Raw genomic sequence first — 12758 nt, forward strand, 5'->3', positions numbered from 1 at the left:
CGAGCGTCCCACGATGGCGGCGCGGCAGGCCCGGCCGGACCACGCACCGGCGCTCCCGGCGGACGGCGCAGCACCGGCCGCAGCCCTGCCCGTGCGGGGCCCGGCGTCCCTCGTGCGGGGCTGTGCGGGGCTGTGCGGGCCGCGGGGCCTCAGGGCGCTTCGGGAATCCCGCCCCGGCACACGCGGCCTCAGGCGGAAACGGGCCGTTTGGCGCTTCCCCTCCGCTGCCCGCTGCTCCCCTTGCCCGGACCCCGGCGCCGCCCTCCCAACCGCGGCGGCCGTTACCTCGGTGCCCGGAGCCGGGCCTCGGCCGTCGCCGCCGCCGCCATTTTGTCCCGCGAGGCCGCGGCTGCCGCGGGGGCTTGCGGGGGGCCTGGGGGGGGGAGCGGGGGGCGGCGCGAGGGGCGGGGCCTCCGGGGACCCAGCGACAGCCCCACCCCAAACGGCGCGGAGCGAGCCGGCGGCCCCCAGGGCGCTCGCGCTGCGCCGGACCCTGCGGCGGAGCGCAGCGGCCTCGGGCGGGCGGCGCGAGCGGGGCAGTCCCGGGGCGGCTCGGCGGCGCCTCCGGTCCCGTCTGTTGCCGCGGTTCCAGGCGAGACGAGCGAAGACGGCAGAGCGCGCCCCGCAAAGCCGCAGTAGCACGCGCCGCCTCCCCGCCGACGGGGCCGTCCAAGGCTGCAGTAAGTGCCCCCGTGCCCCGGCCGTCGTGAGCGCCCGCAGCGACACGGAGCCCCGAATGTCCTTCCAGCGCTGCTCCAGCGTGCGCTGCACATTCCGTCTTCCCTGTAGCTCTGTGGGCGCTCTGTCCTCAGTTTACCCAGTCATCTAAAAAGGATTACTCTCAGAAGTGCCTCCCAGAGCGGCCCGACTCCCCCGGGGTAGTGGAAAAATACAGTGTTGGGGTATCACGGGTGAGAGGATCACACTGGCCGGCCCACGGGTAGAATTCCGGGCGTCGCGACTCGTACCTCTTACACGGGGTCCTTAAGAATCGGACACGTCTGGAGAACCTCGGGAGACGGGACTGAGTACGGAGATCGTGCACCCAGTGTAACACCTCTTACTTTGTAAAAAAAACATATCCATTAAAAATGTTTCAACTCTTTGGAAATCAAGTGTTTTAGTGCAGTATGCATGGGACCTAGTTTTTTTAAAGGACATAACGAATAAGCTTACCTAATTTTTTTTCTTTTTTTTTTTTTAAAGATTTTATTGATTTATTTGACAGAGAGAGATCACAAGTAGGCAGAGAGGCAGGCAGAGAGAGAGGAGGAAGCAGGCTCCCCGCTGAGCAGAGAACCAGATGCTGGGCTCAATCCCAGGACCCTGAGATCATGACCTGAGCTGAAGGCAGAGGCTTAACCCACTGAGCCACCCTGGCGCCCCTTACCTAAATTTTCTATTAAATCTCTGGATCTTCCTATCTTTGCTTACAAATGGTGACCCCAATGCCCAATAATTTCCATATAAGAGAGAGCAATTTCTAAACTGTTACCCCAAAATAGAAGTATATGGCAGGATTTTGAAAGCTAAATTTTCTTCCTCTAAATGTTATTTTCTCACTTTCTCCCATTCTGTCTCTCCATCCTATTTTAAACAACATGGACAACTTCTGTCAGATATGCCAGCCCACTCTTTGACTTCTCTTGGCATAGGACTGCTAAGTGTATTAGTCCACTCAGGCGGCCATAACATAATACCATATATTGGCTTGCTTAAAAAAACAACAGACATTTATTTTCTCACAGTTCTGGAGACTGGAGGTCCAAGATCAAGATGCCAGCATGCTTGGTTTCTGGTGAGAGCTCTATTCCTGGATTACAAAGGGTCACCATCTCTCTGTATTCTCATATGGAAGTTGGTGAGAGAAAAGGGAGAGAGTGAATAAAAGCTCTTGATGTCTCTTCTTAGAAGGGCACTAACCGTATCATGAGAGCCCTTCCCCTCGTGACTTCGTCTAAACCTAATTACCTCTAAAAAGGCCCCATCTCCAAATTCTGTCACAGTGGGGGTTAGGACTTCAACATATGAATTTTGGAGACACAATTCAATCCACAGCCCCTAGTAAATCAACCATCCAAGAATACGAGGTATTTTCAGTTTGGAGTTTACAACCAATAATTATGAAGGCTGGTTCTTGAGAAAAAAATCGAATAGTTAACATTAAAGTTTTCAAAATCTTTTAAAATATAAGTCAGTGAAGTGTCACTTATAACTAACACATGATAGTACAAAGATCGTTTAAAGACTGACTCCTATTATTTTATTACCAAAACAATTTTAATAGTAACAAATTTTCTTAAACATATTTAATCAGGTATCTTCTGGAATATGGGTTAAATGATGAAAAAATGGGCGACCATGAACACACCCTTTAATTTCATTTCCAAATTGGTCCTTCATTCTGTAGATAATGTCTTGGACATCCTCTTTGGATAAGTACATGGGCAACTGTCTAGATAGACGCACTGCTTCTCCCTGTGAAGAGAAAGTCACATGTTATACCACGATACACCCTGAAGCAGAAAACACGTTATTCCTGACAAGAAAGAAGACAGAAAACAGATTATATTCTTATTATTCATTCACACACATATTAAACACATATTACATGTTCATCACTATTGTACGTTTTACACACAGTAGAGAATAAGACAAATATCCTTGCTCATGTTAAATTTTATTCTAGTGCGGAGAAACGAAACAGATAAAAAGACAAAATTTGGGGGCGCCTGGGTGGCTCAGCCAGTTGGGTGTCCAACTTTTGATTTCAATGCAGGTCTTGATCTCAGGATTGTGGGATAGAGACTGGTGTTGGGCTCTATATTGGGCTCTACACTGGGCATGGAACTTACTTGGGATTTTCTCTCTCCTTCTCCACCTGCCCCTCCCCACACCCTTCTCTAAAAAAATACAAATAAAAATAAATAAATTAAAAAAAGAGTCCTCACATGAACAGGAGGTAAAGTCAAAACCTGTTGATGAACTGGTTATGAAGGATGCAGAATCAAGGGTAATGTCCACATTTCTGGTATGGTGATGCTATTTTCTGAGATACGAAAACTGAGCATTTAGGGGTAAATGGTATTAGCAAAGCTGGTTTCTTTTTAAATTTATTTAAAAACAAATTGTACTTCAAAGAGCTTGAGCCTAATATAATTCTCTAACCACATACCCTCTTCCATTATCCTACTCCTTTCCAACTAAACCTATTTTTTCCTTCACTTTGACCTTTAATCTCCTCAGTTCCTCTATATCGCTCTGCACCAGCACCCTTCTTGTCATCTTTCCCTACGTAAGGCACAGATAGTAAGCCATTAAAGATACTATTTCTAGCTTTCTGTATTCCTTTTTGATTCCTACCACTAGAACCTGTTGGGTCGACAGTTCCGGGAGTGCAGGAGGAACAACATCTTCCAGTCCCCCCTTCCTTAACCCTGGACTCTCCCGCCAAAAGGAGATGCCCAGGTCCCGTCTCCATAGGTAACCCGATACCTATGCAGGAAACAGGAGTATCAGGAGCCCCCACCCCATACCCTCTTATCACCAAATATCTTACCATATATGGATGTGAATCCAGGCCCTGCCTTGGCCTGATAAAAGACCCCCACCGACTCCCTCCCAGTACAAATTCCCTGACTCTGCTTTCCAGTCTCAGAACTTCGCCTGAGGGTGCCCACCTCTTCCTGGTGCGACTTTCCTGGCTCCCCTTCTCCTGAGCCCTGAAACTTGGCCCCGGAGAGTGCCTTTAATAAATCTTGCCTTGTGCCTACCTCGTCTGGTGTTGTGTTTACCTCGCCTACAAAACCTAATTCATCTTTAAAATCTTCTAGAACCTAACACAGTTTCCTATGTACATTATGGGTTCAAATGTGCTCACTCACCCCCTTGTTGTACCATATTCACCTTTAATCCCTATACCTGGATAAACTGTACCATGTACTATTGGAAAATCACCAAGCTATCTTGGCTGGATCCAATACCAATGTTAGCTCTTATCAGTGCTCAATGCCATTTGGACATTACTTGGTCTTCTCTAATCAATCTTCTCTTATAGTACCTACAGCTCTTATTTTTTGATCTTTTCTACTATACTCAAATCCCCAATGCCTTCCTAGCCTCTTCACTCTCAGGAGCTAACTTCTCCTACACCTTCATCACATGTATCATACATGACATCACAAGTTTACCTGAAAATAGTTTTACTTCTACTTTCCTTCCCTTTTGCTCTGATTGAGAGAAGTTTCTCCTTTCTAAAACTTTACTTTACCCTTGTCTTCCTTCCTGCCTCTTTTGGAACATCTGCTTACCAATCTTTTATGTCAGTCTTCTCCACCAATAACAAAGACAACCTAATCTCTCTTTTCTTCTTTTTACCACCATGTGACTTGCTGCCTACACTTTTTCACTACTGCCCTTACTCTTTTGCCATTGGCGAATCTTTCATCTGGACTACTTTTCTATTATCATTGCCATCCAGCAACCATACCAAATGGTCTTCAAGCAACTATTACCCTATAAAGAATCTGCTACTACTTTCTCATTTTCAAATTTCTTTCCTCCCTTGACCTTTATATCTACTCCTCTTTTTTCTTTCACTCTCCTGTCTATTTCTGAGACATCTTATTCAGCTTGACTTTAAACGTTAAGTATTCCTGTAGATCTTATAGTTCTCTTTTTTCCTTAGACTCTCTTCCAAAACAATCAATCCACAACTGACTTAATGTAATGAGGTATAATATTAGTAAAAATATTTATACCTAATGCCAACCACTTTTTTGTTTCTAAAATCACATTTCTTCCCACATGGTTTTTCAATATACAAAATACTACCCTCCTTCAACCTTCATTTAAGTTTATTCTACCTTTTTCACAAGAAGATTCCTTTGAAGTCATTAGAAACTATCAGTGTTAAATTGCTCATGCAATAGGCTAGGAACATCCACAAGTCAAAGCTCTTGAAGGACCTATAGAATGCTATTGAATACAATCTTCAGAAAGGGTAAAAAGTGGACTTTCCTGAAGTCTGGTCCTCAGAATACAGTGGGGACATCATGATTATATTCTAAACAAAAATGGCCCATTTTTTTTTTTTTAAACGGAGAAAACAAATCTCATTTATGTTCAGATAAATACCAAACTTGAGGGAGAGAATTCAAAAATTGAGACATTCACTATTACTTTCCAACAACTATCCTATATGACATTTAAAACCTTATAATCTTCCTCCATCCCATATTACATCAGAACTTATTTAACCCACTGTTGTTTCTTATTTGTGGTAGATATTCCTAGGTAACTAATATTTCCTTTTATTCAATAATACATCTTTCACTTTATCTCTTTTTGCTCTTGCAGAGGTCAAGGATTTCTTTTTTTAGTAGTATTTCTTCTTAGAAAAAATAGACCTTACAGAAACTTTACTATTTTGAAACCTTATTGTTTTATTAAGAAACCACTAAGTATGTTAAAATCTAACCAACCTACATAATCTAATAATAAATACCTCTAAGTAGCTTATCACTTTGCGAGGTCTACATTCATAAACTTCCTTTGCATTTTTGTTTAATATAGCATTAAGAATTTCTTTTAAGTCCATCACTCCATAGAATGGGAGACAATTAGCCATTTCTTCTATTTCCAAGTAGTCTTCAGCAATGGAAATGCCTAAAAGAAAAATAAATAAAACCACATGTAGATATGGTTAGTTTTGTTTAAATTATATTCCAGAAAATGTCTATTAAAAACAAAATCACTGTTAAAAACATTTAGTGAACCTTCCTTAGAATTTAATGTAGTCAGGACAAAGTTCTGTTCCTTAGTTGGAGAACAAATAGTAATTTCCCATAGGACTTCACATTAAGTCATAAGCGTCAGAGACACCACATGTGCTTTATATTATTTAATTTAATCTTAGTTATTGCACTTCTGTTCCCTACATTTGTTTAGAACATTTCTTACTTTGGAGAGAAAATGAAGTCCCATGATATTTATTAAAATAAAACTGGTTTAAGTGTTTTAACAACTGCTGCTGTTCAAAGTGTATTCTACTAGTTTAATACTAACTTGAAGGCCTGAATTATTTCTATGATTATTTTAACTTACAATTATAAAAATACTCATATAGTAATTTTTTTTTACAGTTTTGAGATATAATTGATAAACACTAAGTTTATGGTTTATGCATAGCCTTGATTTGACACACTTATATATTGCAAATAGTAACATTAATATATTACTAGTTTGAGAGAATGAAATACTGTTTAGTCTACGGCCATACCACCCTGAATGCGCCCGATCTCGTCTGAGAGAATGAAATACTGTTTAATCAGTAATGTTTACTCAAAATATCTTAGTAAAACAATATTTAAAACTGACATTATTTATTAAACTACTTTAAATAATTTAGTGACTAAAATAAAACTAAAAAAAGCTACATGATTAGATATATCATGAGGTAAAATATCCATAAAAGCATAAATTCCAAAGGATCAAATTTGGCTTTAGAATGCACTTTAAGATGTTGCAAAACAGCAGATATTGAACTTCTTTGGCTCTGTGTAACAGCGTTCTTAATATTTAAGCCCGCCCATGTTATATAGAACTAAGAAAATGAGACAGTTCAACATTGGGTAAGTGGCGGCTATCAACAGATGAATGAAAAAAGAGGAGTGATACAGCCTGAAGAGTTTCAGGTCCTGAGACATCAGTGATCCTATCCCTAATCTGTTTCCAGTTAGAGATCACTTTCTTGACCTGGAGAAGATGCAATGGTGGTACACTAAACAGAGCAGGCACCCCTGGAAACAACTGGAGAGTAACAGAAGATCTATAATCAAGCATTGAGGAGTAAAACACAGTTTGGTCAAGGAAGACAAAATAAGAGTTTGAGCAACCAGGGGAACTTAAATGGGACTTGAAACAGGATTTATACAGGCAAAGAGGAAGAAGCAAAATATTAGAGTTCTATCTTTATGCATATATAGAGAAGGAAATTACAAAAATATTAGCCCAGAGACTTCACTATTGCTGGTTCTTTACCTTTTTATAGAACAATTAGACTGAAGAGTCTAATAGTGACTAGATTTTCCCTGGAAAATCTTACACATTTCACAGAATTACTTGTGCATATGCGTACAGTATTTGGCAGTAGATGAGGAAATTGAGCAATATTTTAATCACCATGTTTGCAAAATTCTGATATGGGAAACTTACAGACATTTGGAACCATGTAACAATAAACTTTCAAGAATTTTCCATAAGATTCTGTGAAATGCTTTCCAATTTTCAGAGAAAATATTTCAAATGAGTAAGTGGTTTGACAAGTTTTCACTTTCTTAAAATACAGAATTTTTTTTTTTAAAGATTTTATTTATTTATTTGACAGAGAGAAATCACAAGTAGATGGAGAGGCAGGCAGAGAGAGAGAGAGGGAAGCAGGCTCCCTGCCGAGCAGAGAGCCCAATGCGGGACTCGATCCCAGGACCCTGAGATCATGACCTGAGCTGAAGGCAGCGGCTTAACCCACTGAGCCACCCAGGCGCCCTTAAAATACAGAATTCTTATTGATGCAGAACAAAAAACTAATCCTGTGAATGAGCAAAATTCTTAGGATCACATTCAGAATCTTTTCCCTCAGAGTCAGATGTATTCCTCCTCTCTTTTAAACGTCCTTATCATTCAAAGATGTTTAGTGACAACTGATAAACTGCTCATCCAAAGTTCGTCCAAGAAAACAAACTCATGAAGAGGAGAAATGGTTTTTTAAGAAAACATGACATAAAAATTAATGAAGGAAAAGAAAGGCTTAAAAAAGAGGAAAACAGAGTTTTAAATCTGATCTGTTACTGCTAAGGTAAATAATGCTGATGACAATCTAAGAAAACTAATTCCAACCAAATCAAGTCAGTTTGCAGGTGACTCTTACTCATTTTTATATCTCTGGTGCCTTGTAAAGTACCTAGTATTCAACAGGACTTAAAGAACACTACCCACGGGGTACCTGGGTGGCTCAGTCTGTTGGGCATCTGCCTTCGGCAAAGGTCATGATCCCAGGGTCCTGGGATAGAGCCCGGTATCAGGCTCCCTGCTCATCAGAGAGCCCATTTCTCCGTCTCCCTCTATGGCTCCCCCTGCTTGTGTGCTCTCTCCCTGTCAAATAAATAAATAAAATCTTTAAAAACAAAACCAAAAAACACTACCCACAAGCTGAGAACTGAAAGCATAAACATGTTCTTAAAAAAGTCAGGGAAGTAGTTATTCTTTTTTTAAAAAGTTGCTGTGGTACTATTTTTTATGAAAAAAAGAGTGGCAGCTGCCAGCAATACCACATAGTTCGTTAGAAAAATAGATTAAGAAAAAAAAAATCTTACTACACACAAACCTATACACACCCCTTGTCTCACACTTCAAGTAAGTGCGAGGGGTCTCGGGGAGGAAAGATTTCTGGGAGGTCTAAAAGAAATGACAGACAGGGGTACTGGAAGATGGGAAGAAGAGAGAATATCCAAACACCCACCAGTGGCAAGTACTATGCTAACTGATTTCCCTAAGTACCTCTCTCATGCTCACAACTACTTTATGAAGTAAATATCTCAATTTTTGTAGGAAACAATATAACAAATTAGTTAAAAGCTAGACTGTAAATGCACTTGGGTTGAAATCCTGGTTCTACTACTAACTGGTATGCTTAAGCAAACTTCATTGTGTCTTGATTTTTCCATCTGTAAAATGGAAACAGCAACAGAACCTACTTCATAGGGCTATTAATTAATATTAATACATTTACTATTTAGAATAGTGCCCTGTATATTATAATTATTTGATATTTATTAGTTGTTATGATGAGAAAACACTGAGGCCACTCCAAATCTAAATATCCAAGACTGAGACAGAAGGTAAGAAGTCCAGGGCAGATGTTCCTAAAACTGCAAAAGTAGGTAAAATTAAAGTTTGGGGCACCAAATCATCTTCTGTGTATACTTAATTTCATAGCTTCGTACAATCGTTTTTACTCATTTTCTTTTAACGTTTAAATAAAACATCCCTATAAAAATCTTCAACTCTGTTTTAGCTGAACTTTTTCTGTATATTTGTTATGACAAGTTTAGCGGCAGGCAGGAGGGGGAACAGTGGCATTCACTCTTCATGATACCCTTGAGACCAGACAAAGGGAAAAGACAAGACCAGCCTAGGCAGGGCAGAAAACAGTGAAATATGAAAGTTATGAGAGAACAGAGAAGGGCCCAACCGGGAAAACAGAAGTCTGCTTCCCAGAATGATTCACTTTTCTCTCCACCCAGTGACTTGCCACACAGAGAAGACGGTGTTACCGCAGTCTTTCTAGCAAAGCAATGGAATCAAATCATTCTCCAAATAGTAAGACTGCTGATGTTACAAATCTAATTGGCAAAACGGGAAAAGAGACGGCCATTTTTGTTAGACCTTTCCGATATACTACACATTTATTTCTTTCATCATCCAAAGGAGTATTAAATACTTTAAACACACTAGGCACATTGTGCCAAAGATGTCAAAAATTACAATGAAACTTCTCGATTAGTTATGAAAACACAAATGCAAGGTAACAGACTGAAAGGGATGCCAAACTTCCTAGTTTCAGGGATTACCTTTTTGAAATATGATTGTTTTTATATAGCTGACACTGTACTTTTGGTGAGATAAAAATATACTGGTATGTGTATTATGAAGCCCAAATGAAACTTCCGGAACAAGACTTCTTTTTCTAAGTCAGGAAATAGTAAACCACACCATCATACCTGGTATCCATTTTATCTTGAAACCATTTGCTGTAAGACGAGGATCGGACAGGTAAGCTGATCCACTGTATCTCTGATCATCTGTGGTCATTTTACATAAAATCTCTAAATAATGAGATCCATTAAAAAGACTGAAAAAGAAATTATGGTCCTTTAACTTATTAAATATGTAAAATGAAATAAGAGGATTTATGGAAAAGTTAATGCAAGGGCCCTTTAAAAATGATTCGTAAGTAGCCCTGTGACAAACTCTACTTTTTTACAACTCTGTTAATATCTCTTAGAAGACCTACTATATACAGCATACAGAAAGGAGGAAGAATGGACATAAAAGACAGTGTCTATCTTTTAGAACATTACGAACTAAATGTGAGATCAAAAACTGTGCTCTCTCGATAAAATACAAGTAAAAACTTTATAAATAATGCCATTGTTATATTATTATTATTCTATCATAAGGTTGTTGGTAAGATCAAAGGGTTTAGTAAAGTTCCTATCATATGGTAAATCCTCAGCAAACATTGGCCATTGTTATTACTGAGCTCCTACTTCCTATTTTACAGAGATCTAAGTTATGCTATTGAGAGATAAATGACACAATCTGCATTAGAACCATAGTAAGGACACTGAATCCAACCCATAATTCCAGTCTTTCACTCAGTTTTGAAAAACTTATATTAATTGTGGTGGGCATGTCACTATTAAAGAAGGGTGAAAACAATTTTGAATTCAGTTTTGTTGCTGTCCATGTTCAATTAAGAAATCTTTATTATCAGGCTAGTATGGGTCCCAAATAATAGTTTTTTATTTTCTTTTTTTTTCAAAGGTTTTACTTATTTGACAGACAGAGAGAGATCAGAAGTAGGCAGAGAGGCAGGCAGAGAGAGAGGGGGAAGCAGGCTCCCCACCAAGCAGAGAGCCCGATACGGGGCTCGATCCCAGGACTCCGGAGATCATGACCTGGGCCGAAGGCAGAGGTTTAACTCACTCAGCCACCCAGGCACCCCGCAAATAATAGTTTTTAATGTATTTGTTTTTGAATAACAGAATATCATAAAGGAAAAAAATCTTTTAAAATGTTTAATTTGTAGAAGCACAAAATGATTTTTAAAATATAAATGAAAGTTCACAAATAACCATTTAGAGAAGTAATCATGTTTAAAATTTCATATATACCCTAGTTCTTTTTAAGGGAAGAACAGAAAGTACTATCAGATTTTTGAACTGTTTAATACAGGCCGTATCTGTATTAATTCTTTTTCTAATTCTTTGACAGTTTGCTAAGCCAATCTCAAAGAGAATACTATAAAAGATGCTGGATTTAGGTGAATGTATTACTGCTGTCTTAATTAAAAAGACAGCTCTGGGGGCGCCTGCTTTCCCCTCTCTCTATGCCTGCCTCTCTGCCTACTTGTGATCTGTCAAATAAATAAATAAAATCTTAAAAAAAAAAAAAGAAAGACAGCTCTGATATATGTTTTCCTGTGTCTTGGCTCTATTTTTTCCTTCTGGTAATGGATTTCTTTTTTCAAAATACAAAACTATATTGTATTTTTATATATATCAAGAGCAGATAAATAGACGATGAAATTTAAAAAATAACCCCACTTATATTAGCATCAAAAACCAAAATATTTGGGAAAAATTTTTTCAAAAAAATACCTCTATACTGAAAACTACAAAATATTGCTGAGAGAAATTAAAGAAGACTTAAATCAATGGAGACCACTGTGCAGGAATTGGAAGATGCAGTATTGTTAAGATGGCAATTCCCCCCAATATGATCTACAGGTTCAAAGCAATCCTAATCATAATTTGGTAGCAGGGCTTTTTAACAAAAGAGTTTTAATATACTTTATTAAAGATTTTTTCATATATTCTTGGGAGTTCTGAAACAGAGTTATCCAGTAACATGTCCCAGAGATCAAACCCTCAATAGCTTTCTAATTTCAGTTGTTTTTTTTTTTTTTTAAGATTTTATTTATTTATTTATTTGACAGACAGAGGTCACAGGCAGAGAGGCAGGCAGAGAGAGAGAGAGGAGGAAGCAGGCTCCCGGCTAAGCAGAGAGCCCGATGTGGGGCTCGATCCCAGAACTCTGGGATCATGACCTGAGCCGAAGGCAGCGGCTTAACCCACTGAGCCACCCAGGCGCCCCTAATTTCAGGCCTTTATCTCTTTTCATATATATGATTCTTTCCTCTGTCAGACCAAAGAAAGAAATAATAAATATTAAAAAAGGGAAATGTTAACAGGTTAGCTGTTAGCTATTCATTTTTACAGAAAATAATTTGCTCATGTAGGATATTAAAGGGAAATACCCCATTTTGTAATCTATAATAAAATCAGTTCAGGGCAACAATCATCAATGGATGAAATCATTAGATGGAAAGGTTGACAGGGAATTTTAAGGTATGAGTGCAGCTGTCAGTGTCGGAAACCAGTGATAAGCGCCTTCTGTTGTGATGAAACAAGCAGCACATAGCACGACCTATTAAATAGTCATTCCAGAAAGTATAATCAAAATCTATTCAATCCTCCAGGACTAACTTCTGTTTAAACATGGGAGAGGAAAAAACAAGGAACTACAAGGAAGCAAAGGGACAAACTGAGACAATAGGCTATTCTAAAAAACAAGTGACTTAGTATCAAGAACAAGTTAATGGTGTGATATTAGAAGAGATTTAAGAAACAAAATGTAACAGCTGGACCTTAGATACAAATTAAATAATTTAAATTTTAATAATTTTAATACTTTAAATTTTAATTTTTTTAGATACAAATTAAATTTAATAATTTAAAAACTATAAAAAAGACATGTTGAGACAATGAGATATACTTTCAAGGAATTAATATTGTGTAAGATAGGAAAATGTCATTTGTGATTAGGTAAGTCATTTTTAAAAGAGAGAAACCAAAAGATGTTTGGGTAGAAATTGGCTAAAAAATTTAGGAAAGAAAAAGAAAATATGTCTGTGT

General features: G+C 39.0%; 2 protein-coding genes across 19 annotated transcripts in view; one reads left to right on the forward strand and one right to left on the reverse strand.

Moving 5' to 3' along the window:
* Positions 1 to 12758, forward strand: part of SLC40A1 (solute carrier family 40 member 1) — a 747507-nt gene that overhangs the window by 429408 nt on the left and 305341 nt on the right. The window lies entirely within an intron of this gene.
* The window catches only part of PMS1 (PMS1 homolog 1, mismatch repair system component), an 85605-nt gene continuing 75087 nt past the window's right edge, over positions 2241 to 12758 (reverse strand). For all 18 annotated transcript variants that reach the window (XM_082690508.1, XM_082690506.1, XM_082690511.1 and 15 more), the window contains 3 exons: positions 9780 to 9910; positions 5507 to 5667; positions 2241 to 2478 (listed from right to left, as the gene is read on the reverse strand). In XM_082690508.1, the coding sequence (XP_082546634.1) occupies positions 2314 to 2478; positions 5507 to 5667; positions 9780 to 9910 (457 nt within the window). In that variant the 3' untranslated portion in view covers positions 2241 to 2313. The remainder of the gene's footprint in view (positions 2479 to 5506; positions 5668 to 9779; positions 9911 to 12758) is intronic.

Source organism: Mustela nivalis (genome assembly GCF_964662115.1).
Source record: "Mustela nivalis genome assembly, chromosome: 11".
Lineage (NCBI taxonomy): Eukaryota > Metazoa > Chordata > Mammalia > Carnivora > Mustelidae > Mustela > Mustela nivalis.